We start from the raw sequence: 26,207 nt of genomic DNA, 5'->3' as shown, positions 1-26,207 counted from the left end.
ACATAAATGTAGCGACTGGCTCGAGTAAAGCAAAGTCTTTAAAGCGTTTGTCAAACTCTGACAGACACTTGTCAATCTGCTCTGTGTAGCGCGCGCTGTCAAGTTGCGCACACAGCTTTCGTTCTGGCGCGAGGTTTTGGAAGTTTCCCAAATCATGGCGTTGCAGCTTTAGCTTCTGTAGTACAAATAAATTGGGAGGCTAACTAATTAGCTCGCCGGAGTTGTGCGGTTGACCACGCATACGTGGTGACCCGTGTGTTAGAAAAGACGTGATCTCAGACTGGCTGCCATTGTGGTGAAGTGGGACCTCTGCTTGCAGGAGGCCGCGGACCTCTCGCTCTTTCGTTGTTGTTTGAGCAACAAAGTCACGCTAAGAAAAATCAGCTGGATCCGGCTTACAATGAAAAAGTATTTATAATTCACAAATGCTAAAAGACAATTACAAACTGAATTACACTGTCGACAGTAAGGAATCGCGAAACCGAGTTCAAAGACTCTCCCCCCCTACCGGCCTACAAACGCCAGTTTACAGTAAAGAGGATCGCCAAGAACTGAACAACATCTCTCCGAACAATATACGTCAATCAAGTGGCAAATGCCATGAGGACATCTAATTTTCTTTTAATGGCATGCGATCTACCCGCACTACCTCCGCGGTCGACGTATTGGGCACCCCTGATGTATAGTGTATCTTGGCTGCTGTTTTGATCAAGTTTAATGCTCCCTAATCTGCAGGGTGTAATCAATCCAAAACTCTGTCAAATAAAAAGGTGCAAGTGTTGTAAGAAATACAGATGTATTGATCAGATCACATACAACAAATAAAGACATTTTTCATGCAATACAAAGACAATGAAATCAGTATCTTCCCACAGGATAGTGGACCTTAGCTTTGTGATTGGCAGAATCTCGCAGAAAAACAAAAATCACTTCAGAAATAAGTATGAAAATAAGTGTGATGTATGATATTCAAAATGACATTTTCAGTGGTCCCTTCTCTCTTTACTGCAGTGATGTAGAAGTGTACGTCAGGGTGTGTTGATGAACCGATCACTGTTTGGTTTCATTTCTGGTGCAACAGACTTAAAACTTTCAGCCAGACAGAGTCATAAAAGCTTGTTTGTCAGCCAGGTGCTATGTTACTCTTTAAATTTAGAAAAGTTGCATGACATAGGTTATTGATTCCATGAGGCATTTGGTCATCATGAGAGAACGAGTGGTTCAAGCTCATAACACACTCTCCCAGCCAGGTCTTCAGGGACCCTCTCAACAGAGTCATCAACATCAGCATTGTTGTCTTCTGGGCCACGACTGTGTGCATAAGGAGGGAGATAAGGAGGGTGACAGTAGCAATCACAAAGATGTCTTTAAAGTTGCTTGATATAAAATAAAAAGGTGCTTATATTAGTAAATAACATGAGTTTTTATTTTTAGTACCTTCCATCAAGTGCTCAATTGCTCATGTCATCGGTATCTGGCTTTATTGCAACTCCAACATGTTACGAAACTGAACCACGGTACCTGAAAAGTAAAAGAAAAGGTTTTGAGCTGAATCAAATACTGGAGGAATCCAGAGCAACTAGGTCTATGTCATATTTAGACCTGCATTATCAGATTTATTTTGGGCCACTTGGGGGCAGCACAACAAGCTGTAAACATAACATTGACATATTAACCCCTCCCAAGCGAGGAGCTACATCAGCATTAACTTTGTATTCAAGTATTCAGGTGCTAACATTGATCGTCTGCCAATTAGCGCTGGGCAGGTCATGTCATCATTCTTTGTTCATTCTTGAACCTCTTGGGGGTCAGTTGAAACAATGTGTAAACCCAACACAGACGCATTATTACTGCGAGTCCCAGGCCATACAACCAAATCAATGTGCTGAAAGATGAAAAATGCTCTGAGCTGGGGAGAACTGCACAGTCAAGCGATAATTATCAGTTGGTTTGTCACTACAACCTGCAATTTTCATATTATAATTTCAATGTTTTACATTGTTAATATCAATATATTACTTGATGCCGCTTTAAACAATCTAGACACATTATATGACAGTAAGACAAAAGGAGCACTGGGGCATTTTGTAATATGAAAGTGTGTAATGCTGCCACTTACCAGCACCCCACCTTCTCCTTCTCCAGACCAGGTAACCTATAACCAGCACAACTAGCAGCACCACAAGCCCACCCACAACCACTCCTATGGCGACTGAGGATGATGTTGCTGTAGGGGTTAAATGATCAAGTAGAAGAGTTAGTGATGGGGAAAACTAGCTATAATAAGACGAATAAACTCTCATGGGCTCTTTGGATCTTACCGACTACAGTTACTTGGAGTGACTTGGAGGGAACAGAACAGAAGGACCTTGAGGAGACGTTAACACCGTAGACACAGTAATATTCTCCTTGGCTTTTATAATCTATCGCTGGGAATTCAAAGTATGCCAAGTAGACGATAGAGTGGCCAAATGCTGCTATCGATTCAGTGGTGTTCAAGTTAGACTCTGTCAGATAGAAGAAACCTCCAGGATATCTGGAATGAATAGAGCAAGTGACGGAGAAGCTGCTGCCTTGGGTGACGGATATTTTGTCAGGGCTGTAGATCACCGTTGCATGAGGAGATGTCAGGGAGATGCTGGGCTTCTCCAGTTTCACTGCAGAGTAAAAGACAGATTTTTACAAACGTTTGCAATCTTTGCAGTCAAACTTCCAACAATCATGTTCAACTGGAAAAACAAAGCAGAAAATGATTGACCTGTGACAGAGAGATCTACAGTATTTCCTTGAGGATAATAGATGACTTGATTGGGCAATTTCTTTTGATATTCACAGAAGTATGACCCCGTTTTGCTGAAGTCCACTGTGGGGAAGGTAAAGGTTGCAGCTTCGTTCTCAGAGTATCTTTCCATTTTAAATGAGTCTTGGCTCCTTTTCAGGACGAATGTCCCACCCAAGTGTTCTGTTACTACAGAGCAGGTGATCTCAACTCTGTCACCCCAGTTTACCTCTGGAGCAGGACTCAAAGTGATTTGGGGCTTCTGTAGAGAACCTGTAACAGATAATAAGTTGAAGTTGGTTTTGTCATAACAGCCAACGCAGCTTCATCTAATACCAGTTGAGAGGTAATGACTTCACTCACAGATTAAAATGAGCCAGGTCTCTTACCTAAACAGATAGCTCCAGCATCTTCACCATGCCCGCAGTTATTTTCTCCAAAACTGGGATGCCTACAATGTGTGAGAGCGGACTCTTCGCCTGTACACTCCACATTATCCAGCCATATTGGACCAGTGCCTTGGCCAAAGTGGGCACTTGCAGGAGCCGAGACTGCATGACCACAGCCAAGCTGTCTACAGACCACATTGGCATTGCCCATTTCCCATTCATCGTCACACACAGTTCCCCACTGGCCTTCATAGAGGACCTCCACTCTACCAGAGCATTGACCTGAGCCGCCGACCAACCGAATCTGTGCTGCATATGAAAAAAAGTGTAAAAATTGTAAAAGTGGACTTTCATATTTCTGAGTTAATACACATTCATTCTAACACACATAGTGAATGCAAAGTATTTTGAAAGTATTGCTTGTCCCACCATCATATCAAAAGCTAATTTCGACAGCATAAAGGGAAAAAAGGTTGACTTGCAGAGACATAATGATGTGGAATATGACTTGATGTATGTCACCTTTGTCATGCAAATGAAACATGAAAGCAATAGTTTGACATTTTAGGATATATTGTAATTAGCTTTTGTGTTGAACATTAGTTACAATAAATGTATCTAGAGCCAGCAGCCGGTTAGCTTAGCTTAGCACGAAGACTTGAAATGGGGAACCAGCTAGCCATATTATCAGATTTATAATTCACAAAGGGCTGTTACACAATTTTCTTTCAATTGTCTTAATGTTAAGCTAAGCCAACCAGCTGCCGGCTCCAGCAGGTTATTTACCTTGAAGAAGTAAGAGTTGTATCAATCTTTTCATCAAATTTTTGACACCAAAGCAAATTAGTGTATTCCCTGAAATGTCAAACATCTTTAAGGCATGATTTTAGGTACATATAATCACTTTCAACTCACACACTGTTTTTACTCTGTATGTGTAAAAAAAAATACATTTGTGAAACTTATTTGTCTCACTGTGTGTGATCATTTTGAACAGATCATTTAAAAGACTTTACCTGCACAGAGAGCGCCAGCATCGTGGTCGTGTCCACACCCGGCTCCTCTGAAACCTTTGAGTGAGCATTGCTGAAGAGATGTCGCATTGTCAAAACATGAGTTGCTAGCCTCGACTACTGATCCAATGCCTTGGCCAAAATGGGCTCCGCCGGGAGCGTTCACTACATTTCCGCATTCCAGCTGGTCACACACCACCTGAGCTTTACTCATGGTCCAGTCGGTGTCACACACAGTTTGCCACACGTCGCCATGACGAACCTCTACTCTGCCAGAGCACTCATCCTTACCATTAGCCAAGCGGACCTCCAGACTTCCTATAAAGTTAAGTAAACTAAAATTATTATACAGTATCAGACATTTAAAATTAATTTGAATGTAGTCAAAGAAATGGCAGATGAATAATAATCAAACAAGAACACTAGTGAAGTATACCTTTAACAACATGGACATATTTAGGTGACATGAAAGCAACTGAACCGAAATAAACCAAACATGCTCTCTAATCTGCAGAGGAAGACCAGAAAATATTTCCAAAACTGGACCTTGTTCATTTTTCAATGAAGCAATGGGGGCAAGAGATTGAAAGCAGCAATACAGTATGTAGAAACAAGTTTGGGTTGGGTTAGGGTTAGGAGAGATACAATTGAACAACAATAATGTATTATGTTTTTTCTTACCCGCGCAGACGACACCAGCAATTGAGATAGTGTTGCAAGTGTTGCCTCTAAATGGCCTTTGTTGGCACTGACTCAGTGTTGACTCCAGTCCATTGCATTCAATTTGATTGATCCAGGTGTGTCCTGTGCCATGGCCATACTCAGCATTGGTGGTGATTGTATGAGTCCTCCCGCAGCCCAGCTGTCTGCACGCCACATTTGCATCATTCACATCCCAGGATTCACCACACACGGTCCCCCACTGGCCTTTGTCGAAGAACTCCACTCTTCCAACACAACGACTGAGCCCACCGGACAACTTCACGTTACCTTGAAATGACAGTTATGTGAATGTCAGTTCAAATTTGGTCTATGTTTCTATGTGTGAATTTTTTGGTCATAGTTGAAATGAACTACATTACATTGTTAGTCGATGCTTCATCCCATTTGTAATTTCAGCACCTCTTTTGTTATTCTGTGACGTTAGTTACTCCATGTCAGGTCACAAGGTAACATATGTAGTAATGAGGTTGCTGTTTTTTAGCTACTGGACTCATTGCTTTGACTTTTGACAGTCCTGTCATATTGTCATATCGTCTTGACTCGTTGAAGTGAGGCAGTTTAGGCTACCTAGCCCCCCTTCCTTTCAGAGCCTAGTGATAATCAGTGCGTTAGAGAGCTAGGTTAACTAGCCTAACTTGCTAGCTTCAACTTTCCAAAGTAAGTACAAACTGAACAGCATGATGAGTCCTCCCAAATGATGACCATTGTGGAGGGACAGATGTCTTTCAATATTGGCTTGTTGAAAAGGGGAGGAAAAAAAAGTCTTGCATCAACGTCCAAAGGCTACATGGCAGGCCTGATCCTGCACTCACATGGAATAAGGCAACTTTTTGCCGTACTCCGCAGTAGAATTTACAACCACATGGTAAGTAGCTCGCTCACAGAAGACAAACATTTTTTAAGTTTGCAATATATTGTTAAAGGAAAGCTGCATTAAAGATAAAATAAATTACTTGAGTAATTTCATATAATAATTACAGTCTTTGTAAAAGAGTGATATTGATTAACTGTCAGTTACTGTTCATTTTGTCAACAGGTTGGAGCTGAAATAGAGCGAGTGCAAGCAACACGTCCCTATGCGCGTCATGCAAGCGACCATGAGAATGTTTCAGTTTTCGCCAATGAAGCAATAAAGATGTCCAAACCTAATACGTGCGACATGGCACTTATTTGAAAAAAACGGTTACACTAACTCTTTTTTGGCAAAGTGTCACTTGCTCCACCTCAAACCTGTTGTCAAAATCCATTTCGTCGGACTGTTTATTTGTGTTTCCTGTGCCATCAAGAAGGTGTTGTCTGTCTGCTGTCTCCCTGATTCCATGTGAATGCAGCATGATGCTTAATGTTAAATGCTGTTTCCAAACATATGTCCAAAAAAGTTGTTTTTTTCATTCTGTATGATTGCAGTTAATATCTCCATACACAATAAGTGAGGAGAATTCAATTTTAAATTCAACTTCCAGCCTCACCTGAACATTTGACAGATGCCTCTTCAATGCGATCCTGGCTGGTCCTGACATATTCTCTCAGTGTGCACTGTGTGAGAGAGCTCTCTCTACCGCTACAACTGATCTTATACCATCTGAGTTGTCCGCCTTGGCCATATGATCCTGAGAACTTGACGGGATCTCCACAGTTCATCTGTCTGCACACCACTGCAGCTTCATTCATTCCCCAGTTGACATCAGTTGCTGATGACCATTGTCCACCATGGTAGAACTCCACCCTGCCGGAGCACTGGTCAGTCCCATTGATCAGTCTCATGTGAGCTGGAAAGCAAAGGGGATAGAATCAGCCACTATTTGGTGTTTGGACACATTTGAAAGCAATACCTGGGATTCAAATTAATATTCTGATTGATATACTGTAGTAGAAATAACTGTCATACAACAGTTTAATTCTTGACAATATTAAGCTAAATATTCATTTGAGGCATTAGGGGAGACGGTTCTAAGTATAACACTGTGTGAAATAAAGTAAATAAAAGTGCTAATAACAGAGATGATACCTGAGCACACCACACTGGCATCTTCACCATGGCCACAGTTATTTTGCCCGAGGGTGGGATGTCGACAGTGCAAAAGGGACGTCTCATTACCGAAGCAGCCTACATCATCCAGCCAGATGTTCCCTTGGCCTTGACCAAAGAAGGCACTGCCTTTAGCTGTCTGAGCTGTTCCACAGTCCATGGCTCTGCACACCACCTGAGCATCTCTGATGTCCCACTCATCATCACACACTGTTCCCCACTGGCCATCATGCTGAACCTCCACTCTACCAGAGCATCGGTCAGTGCCATTGACAAGCCTTAGTAGTGGAATACCTGAAAACAACTCCACTCATGTTACAGGTACTCACAAGTTAAAGTCAAATTATGAAATATTAGGTTTTAACTGGACTTTCAAATGTACTCAGTTAAGTAGTTTTAATAGTTACTTATTGCCACCATCAGGTCAAAATATTCACAAGTATTAAAGATTTAATGCACCGATCTAGTTTTTAATGACCACATGTCCTTTGCTATTCTAATTGAACGGTGCTTCAGCACAGTATATTGCTGTATTTTGTGTCTTACCTGCACATGAAAGAGAAGCACCTTCACATCTCCCTGTGTATTCTTGAAGTGTGCATTGGGAGATGGAGCTCATATTGCCAGAGCATCTACTTGTGTACCCTCTCAGTCCGCTGTCACCAAAATGGAAGATTTCTTGGGATTTTTTGGGTAATCCACAATTAAGCTCCTGACACACCACTGCAGCCTCTTCATTGCCCCAGTTGTTACACATTTTTCCCCATTGGCCGTCATGGAAGACCTCCACTCTGCCAGAGCAGCGGTCAGTCCCATTGATCAGTCTGACTGATTCTGGAAAGCAGTATTGTATTGAAAATGTTATAATGTAAAATATTAACATTTCAGCAATGAAATACAATATGTTCACATGATAGGATTTGAGGTAAGGATAACAGACTGTAATCTAAATCTGTGATATTGCACCAAAGAACAACTACAAAAAAGAGGAACAGCAAAGGATGATTGTGACAGGATTTTCTAATAGTCATTTTCTAGTAGAAATTTGAAAGTAATGTTGAAGAAAATTCCTCAGTAAATATCAGCAGGGGGTTAACTGCTGATACAGCAGGTACATATATAGCAGACATGCATGCAAAAACCAATCAATATTTTCCATAAATAGTTGTGCATGCATCACCATTGCACACAAATGCCCAAATGGGAATGTCTCTTGGATTTCCAATTCAGTATTGATTAGAGATCAAAAAAAAGAAAAGAAAAGATAACTGTAGTATTTCCAGCTCCTATTTTAAGTCATGATTTTCCATGTTTCTTGTTATATTGCTTTGACATTGAAAATTGTGGTGCCGTCAGAATTCTCACCAACCGGATTGAATTAGATTACTGTTGAAGTAACAGTATAGTATTTGTTACCTGAACATACAACACTGGCATCTTCATTGTGGTCACAGTCATGTTTTCCAAAACCTCTGTGTGGGCAGTCGGCGAGGGACTTCTCATGACCAGTACACTCAAGATCGTCCAACCACACCTGACCGTGACCTCTGCCGAAGTGGGACTTGTACTTGACCGAGAGAGCACTCCCACAGTTCAACTCTCGACATGCAACAGTTGCTTCCTGCATCCCCCATCTGTCATCACAAATCGTTCCCCACTGTCCATCATGATAGATTTCCAGTCGACCAGAGCACCGACCAGTCCCGTTCATCAGCCGAATTGGTTTACTGTCTGTCAGTTGGAAACGAAAACAAAGCCAAGGGCATGTTTATCTAGAATCCATCCAAAACAGCAGATCTAACTACGTAAAGTTCAACACAAAAATACTGATTTTGTCTAAACAGATGGATTACTTACTTGAACAGACAACAATGGCATCAACACAGCTCTCCTTGCTTTCCTGAAGTGTGCATTGTGAGATGGAGCTCTCATTTCCAGAACAGTTGGATTTGATGCTACCAAGTCCTTGTGCCTCTCCAAAATATTGTACTTCAGACTGAGTGACCGGAGTGCCACAGTTTATCTCTCGGCATACCACGTCAGCGTCTTCCTTGCTCCAGTCACTGCTGCACAGTCTTTTCCAGTTGCCATTGTTGTAGACTTCCACTCTGCCACTACACCGATTGCTTCCGTTGAGCACCCTCACATGTTCTGCAAGTGATGTGAATAGAAATTTAAATAAAACCCAACAAATGTCCAATGTTTACAAAATCACACAAGCTCTACTAAAATTCACTATTAACATATACTCGTATGTGTACAAAAATAGTGTAAAAACTACCATTCACTATTTTACGGGATGTTATCTGTTGTACTATTTCTTGGGTATGAACAGTTGCCAGGAAACCAGCAGTAAAGTACTGCTCCCAAACTACTCTGCATGCTAATTATGAAGCCAGGAGTCTCTTTGTTTAGCTTAGCTTAGCATAGCATGAAGACTGGAAATCTATTCTAGCTCTGTCTGATGGTAACAAAAATCTTTGTGTTCTTGTTTGTTTAATCTGTACAAAAACAAAAGCAACAAATACAAAAATCTCTCAATTAATATAATGTTTGTGTTAAGCTCATTAAAGTCCTTTAAATCTTTGTATTGTACAGTAGCATACACTAAAATAAATATCACGTTTGACGGTTTTAATACAAAACTGTTGAATAGCGCAAATGACTCTCCATATTGTTAAAACATGCAATGGCTACTCCAGGTTCAGAATATTTTGAAATCAGACATCACCAATTTTACTCATAAAGTTCAGTTGACTTGACATGATGAGTACCTTATTAAGAGGAAGTGCATTGTGGGCAATGTAGGATCCAGCTTTTTTGGAGCTTGACTCATACATGGGACTGAAAGTCAGGACATCCCTGCATTTGTAGCTTCTTTTTTAGTTTTTAGAGCAATACTAAATTGCAGGACCATCACTTTAAATATTTCAATTCTTTAAAATATCCCTCAACATTATCATAGCAAAGCTAAGCACTCATGTTGCTTTGTTTGGTTTACCTCTCATCTCTACCTCCTGCCCTTTGACCTTTACATTTGCAGCAGCCGGTCATGTGCTGACCTTGATGTGCTTCTGCTGCAACATCACTGCCACAGATAGCAATCATCTTAAAGTAGACAACAAATTGTCAACTGACAATAAAATCGTTAGGTCTTTGATGCAATAATATGATCAGTTGCTAAAATAAATGTGCGTTAGTTGTTTTTCTCAACAGCTTTTATTTCCCAATTTCAAGTGACAGTTCCTCATTTCTGGTCCTGTCTAAATTGAGGAAGTGCCTTGTAATGCAGGGTTTTGTGATGCTTGATTAAATGAGCTAACTGTGATTTCAGGTTAATACTTAATTCATGTTTAAAGCAAAAATTTAACATTTTGGGTAATACACTTACTTACTCACTAACCTACTTACTGGTTGAGTTAGATCAGAAGGTTGATACCACTCTCATATTTACTCGATAAACATAAAGCTACAGCCAGCTTTATTATCTTAGCTTAGCATAGCAGAAACACTGGAAACAGAGAGATACAGCTAGCCTGTCCAACTTCTCAACTCTTTGTGAGAAAGTAAACAAGCATATTTTCCAAAGATGTCCAACTACTACTTTAACAAAGTAGCAAAATGTACTATTTGATTAGGTTCCCAATTGAGTGGTATCCTACTGGTAATTACATCTTTGAGTAAAACGCAAGTGGATCAAGTAAAGCCAAAGATAAGTGAATGAGCTCAGTCTTACCTGAACAGACAACCCCAGCATCTTCACCGTGGCCACAATTATTATCCCCAAATGGTCTGTGTGGGCACTTGAGGACAGAAGACTCATTACCAGTACACTGTACATCATCCAACCAGATCATGCCCTTTCCCTCTCCAAAAGAGGCAGCTTTTTTGGCCTCAAGAACTGTCCCACAGTTTAACTCTCGACAAACCACGTCAGCGTTGGTAAAGCTCCATTGATCATCACACACCGTTCCCCATTCGTCTCTGTTGTAGACCTCCAGTCTACCAGAGCAACGTGAAGGCCCGACCAGCTTTATTTTGTTACATTCTAGAAATGAAAAAAGCACAGTAGCTGTAGGTTGTGTTATTATGAACTCAATAAGGAAAAGTCCCTTTTCATTAAATTGGAGTGTAGAAACCTAAAAATCTTATTAATGCATGTGTTTTCAGGTATGAAACATAAATATAACTTACTGACCTGTAAGCAGTGGTAGACCCAATAGACCTAAAGCAGAAAGGAAAATGCTCAGCCCAGAGATTTGTCATGAATATTTAAAATAATATTGTCCAATAAATGTTGTAACACTGTAATGTCAGCGCTGTGATTTATCAAATTCATTATGTTTCAGGACAGGCTCCTTGAAATGTACCATGAAGTTAGAAAAACACACATCTTATAATTGTCCAATATCAACTTTGTAAAATTGATCAAAGAAAGGACATTTGAAAAAAAACAAAAAAAAAACAGTTTCAATAATTAAATGATAGTTTTCTACTATGAGACTTTTACTTCTGTTTAGTGTATATTTCTCATGGTTTTGCGAGCATGCAACCAAACTGTAACTGTACTCATGTAATTTGATTTAAGAAGTCAAGAAAAGAAATTCAAAAGGAAGAAGTCAATTTAAAAAAAAACAGAAACTTACCTATTGATAAATAATAAACAAAATGTAGTTTTTCAGCAGTAATGAAGATCATATTGTGTCTTCAAAGTAGATCAAATGCTGTAGAGGTACAGAAAAAAAGATATTGTTAAAAACAGTGTTCCTTTACTGTCTCATTTGTCTTCTGGCACAATAAGAGAAGCTATAGTTGATTTTTGGAAGCAGTTCCTTCCAAAATCTGCAAACGTGATTTAGTAGCCCCCTTACCTTTTAGATCCAACAAGTGTAGGCAGCTGTTTAAATGACCTCACAATTCAAAATGAAAAAGCTGATCATATCTGACACATCTGATCCTTTATTTAGTAATGCATTTAAATGCAACATAAAACAAAAATGGCATTGTTCATGTTTGAATTTACTGTATATCATGCATCAAACCTTTATATGTTCAGTCCTGGTTAATATTTTGGCATTATTTACTCATAATATAATGCAATACATGGATTATATTGTAATCCAGGTCTTTATTAACAATACATGCTCATTATGTATCCAAAACTTCTGTTAGGTTACATGCACCAAACTTTCAGCTTTAAAAGGAAATGTTATATTTCACAAATAATTTTCTTACCTTATGAAATGGTTTGATGTTGTAATTATGGTCTGAGCCAACAGAACTTAATTCACTGAGGTTTGTTTTTTCACAAGCGCTCGGCGGGACAGAACCAGTTCTTGTCCCTCATCCTATAGACAACATGACTCATTGGGACTGGGAATGGTGAACACTTCCCCTTGTGAAATTCTGAGCCTCAGTCATTGTTGTATTTGTTAATTTCCTGTTATAGACCTCAAAATACTGCAGTTTTGTCTCTTCCTTTTAAATGTATTTTGTGTGGAGAAACCACAATATCACCACTGTACCTTTGGAGCCACAATTTATGTTGCCAGAAGAACCCCAACCATTCTCAAAGTGCCCCAAAAGACAATGTGGAACAGCCAGACCCAAAATTCATAATATCAAGGAATGTGTTCATATTTCAGTAAATATAAATGGCATACTTTCACCCATTAACTACTGCTGTTTTTTTATTTTTAGCTAAGTACCATCTGTTATACTGTGGCATTATTTATTGGTGATGTGCACTGTTCTATTTTACATATATTTATTATGTTATTCTGCAACACAGTTTTTTCTACTTTTAAGATGTCTTTTTAACATCTGGCGAGAGACAGCAGCAACTTTTTGGGCTAACTCTGGCTCATTTACATATGTGTTTCTATTGATCAGTAAGCACTGTCCCTGTCAGACTAATACAATGCAATTTGCATCCTGTCGCCATTTCACAATATGACCACAAACACCCTTTTGATTTTGTAGTTTTGACACTTTATTTCAAGTAGATCCCGTACATGCTCATTCTCATCTTAACTAGGAAACAACTTCTTTGTTTTCCACATACCATATGCACAATAGACAATCAAATATGTTTTATGTTCTAAAGGAGAAGACAAAGGTTGATTAGGGATATTGAGCTGTTCGTTGATGAGTTGTGTTATTGTAAGCCAAACAGGCATTTCTTACAACAACCCTTTGACTTGTCATAGTAAGAAAAGCCACAGGTTTTTACTAATGACATTAACAATGACTCAGTTCTACTCAGCTGTCCCTGTTCACCTGTTCATCTGTTCACCTACTTGTCTCCTCAGGACTATAGAATAACAGACTCTAAAATAGTGACACAGTGACCCCCGTCTTCAATCAGTATTCTCTAATGACAGAACTGATGATACTGAGGTTTGGACAGCAGGTTAAGCACATATTGATGTCTGGGTAAATCACGTCACAAGCAGGATGATCGTCCCATAAGTTCAAACGCAAGTTAATGAGCAAATCTCAGTTCAGTTTATCTTGATTAAATTACAACAGCGCAAAGGGGAAACAGGTGAACTTCACAACTGCTACATAATGTTTTTGGTATTGCGGCCTTGAAAAGCAAGGAACATTTTAGAAGTGGGTTCTACACAGTTGCTCTATTCAGAGAGATACGGGTGTTGAGTGTTTTTAATAATCAGTCACTAGAAAGGCACAGTGGATTTTATATACTGGTGTAAGATTAGAGTTCAGTTTCTCAACCTCCTTCCTCATGAGCTATCCCCATTAGTTCACCCCTGTATGTACAGGGACCTCCTCACACATATTCTCTGCTTGGTTGTCTTCTTATGTTTCCACCTTCACCTGTCTCTGGAGTCTGTCTTGTTAGTATACATTATTTCACAACACAAGGACACAACTCAGCCAAATAGGAATGTCGTTAGTACATTGATGCCCCCTACATTATTTCAAATACGTGAAAATGACATCCTTTCACATGATGGCACAACATTTAGGTAAGCATGGCTAGTGAGGGTGTTGCCTTCATGTGTAAACATAAAGGAATTAGTTAACCACCCACCCATGATAATTTAATAAGGACGAGAGACATGCTTAGTGTTGGTGTTTGGGACGGAGGACACAGATTGGAGGACGTAACGGCAGGTTGGCCATGGTGTGTCAACATGTTCATTTTATGAAACACGCAGAGGGCAGTGTGCTCACATTTCAGCATCTGTTTACTCAGCCACTAGGAAATATATACGGAGAAGGGGAGACAGCAGGGGAAGCCGAGTTGAAGTCTGTCTGTGCAGAGCTTTGTAGCTTTGATTATCTCTGAGCAATAAGATATAATTTCTTATCTCCTGTCGTCTGTCTAATTAATAGGACTTCGGAGTAGTAATCTGGGAAGTGCACCTCTATGGCTCATGTGACCGTGATTGTAACCATGCTTTGTCTACAGCGGCCTGGATTAGAGGATAAAGCTGGCACTGTTTTTCATGCTGTCAACAAATCCAATGAAAAGGCCAAAACCAACAATTAATTGATCCAACTGTCATCTTCCTTCATTATTTTGAACCTGGCCACTGTAGTTTATTTTGAGTCAATCCTATAAACACCGTCCTGCTGCTGTAAATACTCATTAGAGCACCACATGTGTAATATTCAACAGCTTAAAACAGTCCCTACAAATGTGCTATTCACTCCTGTTTGAGTAACATTTGCTAAAAACTACAGTGCCCTGCTGTTTTAGGGAATTACTTGGCCTTTTAAAACATGAAACTATATAATTGAAACCTATTTAAAAAGACTTATGGGCTGAGTGCCACAGACAGGTTATGGAAGTCAGAACGTAAAAGACTAACACATTGTTGGTTTTGATCTTTTTATTAGATTTATAGACTATAAGATATAAAAACATATAATAAATGCCACCCAGTCCTTTAATCAAAGTAGTTTGGCAGTGGAATGATACGAGTAAGGTTTGTTTTGATGACAGTGACTACATACTTAACATGAAGGCTGGCCACACATGTACACACACACACACACACACACACACACACACACACACACACACAGTTATTTCAGGTTGCTCTTACTTAACACAACCTTCATTAACAGCTACTGATTGAAACAGACCCACACACTCACACTCACACTCAAAGGCATATACACACACAATAAAGGTCATAGGTGTGTATTCAGGAGACTTGTGTGCTAGTTCTTTCCCCATTCACTGCATTGTATATTGACCTAAAGCAGCTGGTCTAGTGATGCAAAAGCTACTATAGCTAATGTACACAGAATTTATGCTACTCTCGCTGTTTGCTGTCACAGTGTATTAAACATGAAAAGGAAACACAAATGCATCCATCGTGAAGTCAATCCTCTTCTTCTGTGATTACGTCTATCTTGAGAATCAGACACTTCTTGGAGACTAAAGTGATTGGAGTGTTTAACGAGTCAGGAGAGGTCACACAGGGGGAAATCCGTGGGGTCTGATGTTTGGCAAGATGCTGGAGCAGGAGGAACACGTGAGAAGAGGTGATGCAACGCAGGAAGTGATGCGTTTTCATCTTCATATTTTAAGGTTCCTGGGACGTCATGTACCAGCGGATTGACCTAGGCTATGACTCAGAATCCTATTGGGGGAGAAGGGGAAGAGAGATTGAACAATTATCATCTACATTCATATTATTATTATTATTATGCACACATGCTATATAGCTAGACATTTCTACTAGTCATGTAACATGACCACACTGAATGTATCTGCAATATCCTGCTTGTTTACGCGTTATCAGATCTATTTTAACTTAGTTATCTCATCAACTGTTAGAAGAGAGACAGAAAAAGGATGTGAGGGGGGGGGGGGGGGTAAGGTCCTTTGATGTTTGATAAGAGAATCATTGAATGGTTTCTGTAATTTTCAATTTTTCAGTCCAAATCCACTATGCCGATGAGAGATACTCTGCTGTGCATTGTATTAGTTTCCCGATCATCTAAGCACAGAGATTAACTTTTTCCATTGGTTGATTATCTAAATTCTAAGAGGATCTTTGGGAGACACAGCAGATACATATTGATATTTGTACAACAGATTGAGGAAGAGAGATTGAGAATCTAGATGTATGGGATTTGATGCTTTTAAACTGACTTCTCTTTCCTACCAGAAAAAAAGCTGATTCGCATGAAATGCTAATAAGTTATAAATCAGACATTTCAGAGGCAGTTTGCAGAAACTACAGCTGCTGATCCAGCACTGTGGCGAAACTGGGACCTGACAGCAAATCTTGTTGGTTGTATGATTTATACCACAGAGGCAACAGTGTGTTTTAGTGTCTTCAAATGCATACCCTCCCTTACTTTCACCGAGGGTTGGGAACTGAGCCCAAGGAATGCAAACACAGTGTTGTCCTCCTTTGACTGGAAGAAGTCTTCATAGTCCTGAGGGGGAAGACAAAAACATGAGAATGTTACATAATCTCTACGTTTGAAAGACGGTTGTAAACATCCCTGCCAAATAGTTCCTCTTCTGCTTTTAATATAATTCAGTTGCCATGACATTGCAGAGTAATGTTGGATTACCTTGGCCAGTGAGAGTGACGGCAGGCAGAGCAGATAATCTGCCCCACCCATGAAACTGGATTACGACAGGATTACAGAGTGGCGTGCACGATCAGTGGAGGACATAAACTGGCACGCATTGACGGATCGAACTCATTCACCAGCATAGGTAGCTCAACTTTGTACTGACTTAGACTGATGTGACCTGTTGTGCATAACCAGCTTGAGCGTTAACAATCATTCAAATACATTCTAACCCCGTATTCCTGTGTTTAGTGTTCTGTAATCTTTTGTTATATGCTAAATATATGTCCAAACGATTTACAATTTTTTGGTATTTTTTGTATCAAAATCCCTCTTTTTTTCTTCCTATAAAATGCAGCAATTTTCTGGATGATTTATTTGCACTAAGTGTCATAAATGTGTCTGATCGAATGTGATTTTTCACCACTAGTGTCACGTTACCTCAATGTTTTGATAAGCGGATCCACAGTCTGTATCTCACATTCCATCAGTATTGTGCATCATGTGAATCTGTGGAATTTTCACATGATTTCTGGAAGCCAGAATGCATTCCACATGGTTGATGGCTCATTATTAAAATTAGAGATAAACATCCATCGTACCCCACAATAGCAATCCTCGTTGAATATCTGCGGAAGCAGTGGGTTGCCTTTCTCCGGCTGCTTGTCTCTGGGGATGTTTCGGTACATCCAGAGCCTCTGCTCCTCCAGCATGGTGATGTCTACTTCCTGGAAGCTGATCCGATTGGCCTCCAAGAAACCCACCACTGCCTGCTGATGCTTTTTTACCTGGAACAGGTCGAAAATGGATAAAAGAAAGAAAGAGGGTGGAGTGAAGATCGGTTGGTTAGGGAGAGGTGGTGACAAATGTACAACCAAATATGTATAATCTCATATTGCCATCAAGTACATAAAGTACAGCTGGTCACTGTCTCTTTATATTGCTCTTGGCCAAGCCGTATGATGTATACTACTGGTGTATTCACTGCATAGCGACTCCTTTGGTAATGGGGACATAAAGGATTATTGATTAGCAGAGGAGATTATGTTTAAAGTCGGAGAGCTGACATAATTTTCCTATACAGCATCGTTTCTGCAGCTGCGTGTACTTTGTGTACTTCCCAGGCACACGACTAAGTGTTCACTAAAGAGGGAACCTCATCCTGAAGACTATGCAATGTACTTTGACCATTTGTGTTCCATGCGACGGATACAACACAGATCCCTGTGGTATTATCCCTGTATGTGCTCTGGGACATTCTGCGAGTGAATGAAAGCGCACGACATGCTGAGAGAAAAAAAGAAATACCAGGATCATTTCAGATGAGAGAAAACTCCCACAGAATTGAGAGTCGTAAACACAGAGGCACAGTCCACATGTCTTGGAGTTATATGATGAGAATGATGAATGGAATTTACTCAATTAGCTTACTAATTTTACCTAATTTCAACAGTATTTTGCCTTTTTTTCAATTGATCATTTTCATTCACATCTAGCTTGTGTTATTTCTAAGTTTGAGTAGAGCACCAAAATCATTCCACATTCACTGTAATCATTCGTTAATGTTTCCCACTTGTAACAACACCCACTTTGTTCATTCATTGCGTTTTGTCTACATTTTTATCATCTCATGCGGTCCACTGCGGTGATTTAAATTCAGTCAATACACTATGTATGCTTGAGCATTCATTAACATGACAAAAGGGCTGATTATTCAAAACAATTTGGGGATATAAATATAATATGGTCAAAAATAAACAAGGCCTTATATTTTGTGGCTGAATGATCATGTATTATCGAGTACCCTGGAAACATGTTTCTAGGAATTCTATGTGATGCATAAGATGAACAAGATAATGATTTAATGATATGTGTTTGTGTGTGTGTGTGTGTGTGTGTGTGTGTGTGTGTGTGTGTGTGTGTGTGTGTGTGTGTGTGTGTGTGTGTGTGTACACGTCATGTCTGTCCAAAATTTTAGTGATGCGCAGGGCCACAATGGGGCTATTGTTTTACCTTAAAGACAGTAAGAGATTGTTCTGGACCGTCTGTTACAGACACAAACACCCAAACAAGATAATCTGTTGTGTCTTCTTTCTATTGGTGATTTCCTTTGTGTGGCCATTAAACAGCTTTATCTGGACTCTCGCAAGAGAGTAAATGAGTTGGATGTTTACTGACTGTCTTTAAAGAGAAAAATGTGTCTGTTTGCTCTCGTCAAAAGGTCAAGACTCCATAGAGAACGACTGGTGTGAGTCTATGCGATGCAACATAGTACAAATGATACGAGCTTCCCCTGAGCTGAAAAGCGGGAAGACTAAATAATGAAAGAGGTCCCCCCTGTGAGGGTGAGTGAGCGAGTGTGAAAGGGGATGGATGAGTTCAGATTTTGGTATGCCTGTAGGATTACAGACAAATACACAAATGACACTCGTAAACAAACACTCATATTACAGTATACGAGTATGCATGCATTGTTCTGAAATGTAGGGATTAACCGGAGGTCCAGACTAATCCATCAGTCGCGGACAGAGAGGGACACGGGCAAAAGAGAGGATTTTGGATAGAAAACATTTCACCTACCCTGAGGAACAAAGAAAAACAAAAAGAATCTGAAAATAAAACATTACCACTAAAAACTATTTTCAACTTTGCACATTATTTGCACAAATAGGATTGCAATGCTTTCTAAGCATGAAATGATTTCTTTGGTCAGATAATGTGAGGACACATAGTGGTATTTGCAATTATTAAAAACTACAGTCAGGATAATTACTGGGGCATTAGGAATTAGAACAAAAAAAACCCTGATGAGACCGATACTCATACAAACTAACTGACCTGATACATGTTCACTGAGGAGGGTGGGGGGGGGGTAACCTAATTTACACTTCATTCACTCTGTGGTGATGATTTCCGCCTCACTAATCTGCTGTTGCTAAGCTGCGAAATGCTTATTTCATGTAGCGTTTTGATTATTACTCTTCCCTTGATTCTGCACACGTATTCCTGCTTGAGGAACATGTCTGTTTTTCAAATTTCATCTCCTGACTTCCCTATATTCACCGTCTCCCTGCATCTCTATCTCACACTACTATCTCTCTCTTTGTTTTTCAATCACACACACACACACACACACACACACACACACACACACACACACACACACACACACACATCCATTTCACTTGAAATCAGTCTCACCTTCTCTCTTAATTCAATCACTTGTAACTCAATTCTAAAGCATTCACAGTAAATCACATTCACATGAGCTCAACACGGGCATAACTGAGCCAAATGGTCGACCTATTCTGGCGTGCATGACTGTGCCTCGTGTATGTGAGAGAGTCTGTGTGTTTTGAATGTACGTGTCAGAGGGTTAAAAATATCTAAGCGCTTACTAATTTCGCTGCCCTCTTCTAGAGATGGAGCATGATAAAATAAACATATTACTCATTTTCCCCATTACCTAGGACTTGAAGCATTCACAGAGGAGTGTTGTTTGATGATTTTCTGCCGGTACTCAATATCAGCTGGGCCTTCTCAACGGCATGCGTCTGTTGTTTCCCAATAGACACTACAGCACTAGGGCTGGGACTAACGATTACTTCCATTATTGATTAATATGTACAGTATTTTTTGTTTGTTTGTATTAGCCCATTAATTGCTAGTTAAGTCTATTAGATGTTAGAAAAGAGTTGCAAAAAGCTATTTTTCATAGCTCAAAGTGAAACATTTAACTTTCTTGTCTGAGTATCAGTCCAAAACCAAATCATATTGAATATACAATGGTTAAAAAAAAAAGATCACATCCGAGAAGCTGGAATTATCTGTTGATCGACTACCCAAATCCCTTGGGCATATTACTGCTGCTCAGTTGTAGGAACCCCACCCTAGAATCACTCAGGAGGGGAACAAAGTGGAAAGTAACATCCCACAACACAAATAAGAGCGGAGGACAGGACACAGGAGGTTTGTTCCAGAGGTGCATCTCCTGATGATGTCTTCAAAGTAAAATACCCATGTGATCATTATTGGTCCTGTAACGCAACACAAATCTGCTGTAAATACTGTTTGGGAATCTAACAACATTACGACCAATAGACACTGGATCTGTCATTTTATAGGTCAGGTTATTGTTTGCACACCAAACTTTGTTCTGGAGGGAGACGTTTTACCATATGTTGTTATTCACTAAGCTTCTACACAATGAAGGCTTAATACAGTGTCAAATGAAAAATATAAACCTTTTGTTGAAAATGCATCTAACAAAAATGCAACAGTCTGAATTGACGTATGCATTGCCCAGAACACAAAATAAATCAACACTGGCAATTAAAAATGTGCGTCTTGGTTAGTGAACAATCTTTCTTCCTGTCTGAATGATGCTGATTACTCCCACTGATTTGTGAACATACTTGAGTCACACAGTGGCTTAAGTCACACAGATTTCCACATGCCTTTTTAATATGCCTACATACCTTAAATACAACTGTCAACAGGCTTGAAAACACAATTGCAAAAACACTCACCGCGACCGAGCCGGTTGAGGAGGCGATGTAAACCTTGATGACCATTTTAATCCCGAATACTACGACTCGACAAACAAACTAGTGGGTGGCAACGAGCAGTGATTATCTCCACACACACAAAAAATTAAGTTCAACTACCGACTGTGTTTTAGAAGAGAGAAGACACGCGTCTCCAGTATTTAAACTGAGCCATGATAAATAACACAGCATGCGCGTCTGCAGGCTGTAGCGCTCAAGTACTCTCACTGCAACAGATGCACAATGCAGACATCACAGAAAACACTGAACTTCCGGTCGTAGTTTTCAAAATAAAATAAGAAACAGTTCCTGTAGACAATAACAAACATGATTGTACACTGTATTGTACAGTTCATCGATAATAAAATTATTACATTTGTATAGTATGGACCAAATATGAAGTATACACTTCGACAAACACAGTCAAGCCAGCCCGCACGTTGTTTTGCGATACTCATATGTACAAAGCATTACGGTAGTAGCGTGTAAGAAATTACTTCAAAATAAGAGCAAAGTTCTGGTGAACGTGGTGACAGGATATGTCACATTCATTCAATAAGTCTGTAAATCATAGATCAATTAATTAATACATTAGAAAACATAAATAAATAGATACATACATCAATGAAACTAAATTAATGAATGAAAAAGTATACATTTTATAAATGCTAACTTTAAACACAATAATAATTACTGCAGGCACACTGTATTTCAAGTAAAAAATTAATTCCAATTGTGTTTATTCAAATATATTAATAAAGAATACATTAACACAGAACAGCATGACTTAAAAATGACTAAACTACATCAAATTCATCAGAGTAATAGTAAAACACCTCAGAGTGTCAATTATGGATAATCAGAACATTTTGATGTAGTATTTAAAAATGAAAGCCCTTCAAAATCTCATGCATGAACCAACTTCCTTATAATTTCAGATTAACTTTTAAAAGAAATGGTCTATTGTTACATAATAGTTTCAGTTTAGATTAATAGTACACTACCTCAAAGTGTCACTCAGGGATAATCAGGACATTCTGATGTAGCATTTCAAAATTAAAGCCCTTAAAAATCTCATTCATAAATCAACATCTGTTGAATTTCAGATAAGATTTTAAAGGAAATGGTCTATAGATACAAAATCATTTCACTTCAGGTTGATAGCAGACCACCTCAAGGTGTCACCCAGAGAGAACCAGGACATTCTGATGTAGCATTTCAAAATAAAAGCCCTTAAAAATCTCATTCATGAGCCGACATCCATTGAATTTCACATTAGATTTTAAAGGAAAGGGTCTATACGTTGAATAAAGTAATTAAAAAGTCATATTATAGCATGTTGAATAAAGTCATAAAAGTCATAGTACAGCATGTTGAATAAAGTCATTAAAAAGTCATAGTTTAGCATGTTGAATAAAGTCATGAAAATCATAATTTTAGCTTGTCGAATAAAGTCATTAAAAAGTCATAACATAAGAAATACATTATGTTTTAATGTTTATTACACTGAAGTTCTGCAGGCATAACACTTTAAAATCTTCATGAGTGATGCGAGACTCCATTTAAACGTTTCATGGTACCTGAAACCAGCTCTGCCAACATCAGTGTGTACATGAGGGATATCAGAGGGTGAAGTACTTACTGGACTGTGTATTTGAGCTACCAGATGAAAGAACAGATCACAGTAGTACTTTATAAAAGAATAACATGAAATGACTGTAAGGGTTTCACGTGCTCACCACTTTTATAATGCAGATGGTAAATGTGGGCCTAATTTTTATTATTTATTTTACAATACCAGGAAGTTTAATCTGTAATAATAATGTATTAGTTGATTTTTATTTTGTATAATAATCTGAATCGGTAGAATAACATGATGTACTGGAGTAAAAACTACAATATTGGCTTTCAGTTGCATGAAATGGAAAGTACCTCAATATTCTACTTAAGCTATTTTAATAAACATATGGAACAGCTCTATTATCAATGCTTTTAATTACCGTGAGGAAAGTGGTTTATGTCCAGCTGTATTTGACGGCACATTACAACTACAATAACTTTAATAGAAGGATGTCGGTCACTTTATTTTGTACTGTACGACTCAACTATTAACTTTTTATGTGGAAGCTTGTTACCTCACAGGGGTTTACATGAAATGTAAATGTGTCGACTTATGAACCTGTGTCACACTTATTATTGGTGAAACTAATTGTGGCTCAGTTGTATTGTGGCGCTCAAGTAAAGTTACTATAGTTACACCTGTAACCTGTGAACATGTTCTTTGTGAGAATAATCTGTTGGTTTTGTGAGTTTGACTTCACTTGTACAGAATCAAAATATCAGCTTATAATAACTTGTAGATGTGTTTTTTATTATGTTGTACTGGGCTTCCCCACAGGAGGGCAGCAGATGACAACATGTCCTGTTTACAGCAGGCGTGACACTCACTGCGGTCCTTATGCTGCCTTCCCGCTCTGCAGGAAATACAAGCTTTTACTTTGTGTGCTGTCCATTTAGGAGCAAGCAAAGAGCTAAAATAACGAGGTAACTGTACATGTTTTACTTGTACAAGAAGAAAGACTGCATATCATGAATATAAAATAAATATTTACTGTTGTAAATGAAACATTGAGTATGAATGTCCACAAGGTGACACTGTGAGATTTGAGGTTGTTTCCAGTTGAGATTAATAGTATTTTCATATTTAATAGAGGCTAACAATTGTCTTTGCAAAAGACTCATCTATCAACCTGTTTTAATGACAATGATAACAATTATTTATTAATAATAATAATAAAATAAAAGCTGTGTCTAATAGAGAAGTCTAAAATCAACTCTTCATATGTGTTTTGTTTGTAATCATCTGTCGGCTTTACAGGCAAGGCAAGTTTATTTGTATAGCACATTTCAACAACAAGGCAATTCAAAGTGCTTCACAAAAAACCATTAAAAGCATCAAAACATATTGCAAAAGAAAAAGGAGATTTAAAAACAATTAAGAACATTCATTGAAACATTAAAAACAGTCATTAAAACACTAAAAAGTTAAAAACAGAATAATAGTGGCAGTGCAGTTCAAGAAATAAAATACAGTAGTAGTAAAATGCAGGAAATTGATTAATATCCTTCAATCTGGTTCAATTAAAGGCAGCAGCAAACATAAAAGTCTTCAGTCTTGATTTAAAGGAGCTGAGGGTCTCAGCAGACCTGCAGCTTTCTGGGACTTTGTTCCAGATATGTGGAGCAGCAAAACTGAACGCTGCTTCTCCATGTTTAGTTCTGACTCTGGGAACAGAAAGTAGACCGGTCCCAGACGACCTAAGGGGTCGGGATGGTTCATAAGGTAGCAGCAGATCAGTGCTTTATAAACCAACAGCAGGATTTTAAAGTCAATACTTTGTTGGACAGGAAGCCAGTGCAAAGACATCAGAACTGGAGTGATGTGATCCACTTTCTTGGTCTTAGTGAGGACTCGAGCTGCAGCGTTCTGAATCAGCTGCAGCTTTCTGATTGACTTTTTACAGAGACCTGTAAACACACCGTTACAGTAGTCGAGTCTACTGAAGATAAATGCATGGACAAGTTTTTCCAAATCCTGTTGAGAAATAAGTCCTCTAATTCTTAATATATTCTTCAGGTGATAGTAGGCTGATTTTGAGATTGTCTTGATGCGGCTGTTCAGGTTGAGGTCTGAATCCATAACTACACCTAGATTTCTGGCTTGGTTTGTGGTTTTTAACGTCAGTGATTGAAGCTGAGCGCTACAGGGGCTGAAGAAGCAGTCTAGCGGGTGCTTAACTTACAGCCACCATGATGTCATACAGTTGTATTCATAATGTATATATTTATTCAGAAGTAAAACATTGTATTTTTGTTCAATTGAATTTTTTATTTTGTATTTCCTTCCAGATTTCTTAATTTGTGGATTCATATATTTTGTGTGGGCACCTGAGTACCAGGAGAAAACCCACACAGACACAGTGAGAATATAGAAACTCCACTCACAGTCTATTTGTGGAGGTGTCTCTGTGAGGCTGCAGTGCTGATCACTAAGCCACTGTGCAGCTCTGAATGTGAGCATTCTATTCTATTCTCAAGAGCAGATAATGTAGATAAAGGCTGCAACATGAATGGGAGGTCAGACGAGTGTAATATGACAGAACCAGGAGGCCCATGAGATGACGGTCAATACCCTGAAAGACAGAAAGAGACAGCAAACAGAACACATATATTATAAAGATGTCATAGTATGCCATAGAAAATAATGAAAATTCATAAAAATAGTATGGTATGCCATAAAATGATACTACTAGAAATGTTATAGTTTAGTAAAGGATATGAAAAATGTCACATTATGGTATGCTATACTGTGACTTTTTTTGACACCGTATATGTTCCCTCTCCAGAAGCTCTGCCCAGGTGTACTGCACTGCCAAACGAGGCGCTCCTGTGCCAGCAGCACAAGAAGAGGAAGGCCTCAGGTGTGGCGACTGCTGATCTTGCTGCCTCTCAGCTTAACATTTTCTTTTGATTTTTTTCTGATAATAAATCCTAAGGGTTTAATTGTTTTTAACGTGTCTTCTATAGTTTGTTTAGGTAAGAACTGGATTGTTCTTCGCCCCAAGGGTGGGCGTAACAATACTATGACTTTATTAAACATACTGTACTATGACTTTTTTCAATGTACAATCTTATTACTCCCCCCCCCCCCCCCCATTCTATAAAAAATATTTACAACCGTGTGATTATAAATACCGTGGCTCATTGGGTAGAAAGGGTCGTCCGGTAACCGCATCGTCGGCGGTTCCATCCTTGGCTGCTACGCGTCCTGTGCTGAAGTGTACCTGAGCAAGACACTAAACCCAGCCCACTGCTCCCAATATGCTAGGGATTGGTTAAATGCAGAGCTTAAATTCCATATGTACCTAATGTATATATTGACGACGATAATAAACTTCATCTCATTATATTTTTTAAATAAAGATGTATACATTTCCCTTTCTCTCCTGTAAGCTAAGCTCTTTTTTACTCTACTAAGTAAATAATCAATGTGAACAATTTGATATTCAAGGAGGGATTTGGTCATCCTAAAATCATTATGGTGGCACCAAACATCCTGAGCCAAATTACGAAAAGTGTTAGCAGTCAAAGTCCATT

General features: G+C 39.0%; 2 protein-coding genes across 3 annotated transcripts; both read right to left on the bottom strand.

Annotated features, from left to right (window-relative positions):
• Positions 1-682: 682 nt before the first annotated feature.
• LOC137871411 (deleted in malignant brain tumors 1 protein-like) lies at positions 683-12,361 on the bottom strand. The gene is made up of 17 exons (XM_068709222.1): positions 12,169-12,361; positions 11,580-11,657; positions 11,132-11,158; positions 10,670-10,981; positions 8,791-9,084; positions 8,350-8,664; positions 7,480-7,767; positions 6,913-7,227; positions 6,374-6,673; positions 4,863-5,171; positions 4,185-4,499; positions 3,169-3,477; positions 2,759-3,052; positions 2,322-2,657; positions 2,120-2,227; positions 1,438-1,521; positions 683-1,311 (listed from the first exon to the last, which is right to left on the bottom strand). Exons 2-16 carry the CDS (start codon positions 11,629-11,631, stop codon positions 1,481-1,483), a joined length of 3,615 nt encoding a protein of 1,204 aa, XP_068565323.1. The 5' UTR covers positions 11,632-11,657; positions 12,169-12,361; the 3' UTR covers positions 683-1,311; positions 1,438-1,480.
• A 585-nt stretch (positions 12,362-12,946) lies between these two features.
• On the bottom strand, positions 12,947-21,278 carry sh3bgrl2 (SH3 domain binding glutamate-rich protein like 2). Of its 2 annotated transcripts, none has more exons than XM_068708780.1 (4): positions 21,033-21,278; positions 17,106-17,291; positions 16,269-16,359; positions 12,947-15,554 (listed from the first exon to the last, which is right to left on the bottom strand). In XM_068708780.1, the coding sequence occupies exons 1-4, from the start codon at positions 21,075-21,077 to the stop codon at positions 15,547-15,549; spliced, it is 330 nt and encodes a 109-aa protein (XP_068564881.1). In that variant the 5' UTR covers positions 21,078-21,278; the 3' UTR covers positions 12,947-15,546. The 2 variants fall into 2 exon arrangements, with proteins under 2 accessions (XP_068564881.1, XP_068564883.1); XM_068708782.1 differs by having other exon boundaries at positions 16,279-16,359.
• Positions 21,279-26,207: the final 4,929 nt, after the last annotated feature.

Source organism: Cebidichthys violaceus, unplaced genomic scaffold, assembly GCF_023349555.1.
Source record: "Cebidichthys violaceus isolate CVI_PGR_0920_01 unplaced genomic scaffold, fCebVio1.0.p SCAF_14, whole genome shotgun sequence".
NCBI classification, from domain to species: Eukaryota; Metazoa; Chordata; class Actinopteri; order Perciformes; family Stichaeidae; genus Cebidichthys; species Cebidichthys violaceus.
Note: the sequence above shows the minus strand (reverse complement) of the source record. Positions and strands in the feature narration are given on the sequence as shown.